General features: G+C 64.8%; 1 protein-coding gene across 1 annotated transcript in view; it reads left to right on the top strand.

Moving 5' to 3' along the window:
- LOC104272896 (NUAK family SNF1-like kinase 2) overlaps window positions 1-406 on the top strand; it is a gene marked incomplete at its 5' end in the record, with an annotated part of 5,212 nt that overhangs the window by 4,218 nt on the left and 588 nt on the right. Inside the window, 1 exon segment of the mRNA XM_009868010.1 lies at window positions 11-397. Within this exon segment, the coding sequence (XP_009866312.1) occupies window positions 11-397 (387 nt within the window).

Raw genomic sequence — 406 nt, 5'->3', positions numbered from 1 at the left:
GGGGCAAGAGATGCTGCGGGAGAGCGAGCCCCCCCTGGCCTCGGTGGCAGAGTGGCTTCGCCGCTCCTCCCGACCTCTCCTGGAGAACGGCTCCAAGGTGCGATGCTTCTTGAAGCAGCACATACCCGGCGTGGCCCTGGAGCGACAGCGCTCCCTCAAGAAGTCCAAGAAGGAGAACGATGTCTCCCACACGCTGCAGGAGGTGGCCCTGGCCCCGGAGAACCCCTCCAAGTCCATCCTCAAGAGGCCCAAGGGCATTCTGAAGAAGAGAAACTCCTGTGAGCAGAAGGTGCCTGTCACTGCTCCCCCGCCAGCAGCGCCCGTGGGAGAAGCGAAGGGTGAGGATGGTGAGGTGGCTTCTCCGGGCCTCACCCGGATCCTGTCCTCGAGGATGCCGGCCTGCAGC

The sequence above is a fragment of the Apaloderma vittatum genome, unplaced genomic scaffold, assembly GCF_000703405.1.
Source record: "Apaloderma vittatum isolate BGI_N311 unplaced genomic scaffold, ASM70340v1 scaffold24954, whole genome shotgun sequence".
In the NCBI taxonomy this organism is placed as follows: domain Eukaryota; kingdom Metazoa; phylum Chordata; class Aves; order Trogoniformes; family Trogonidae; genus Apaloderma; species Apaloderma vittatum.
The sequence above is the reverse complement of the archived record's forward strand: the minus strand, read 5'-3'. Positions and strand labels throughout refer to the sequence as shown.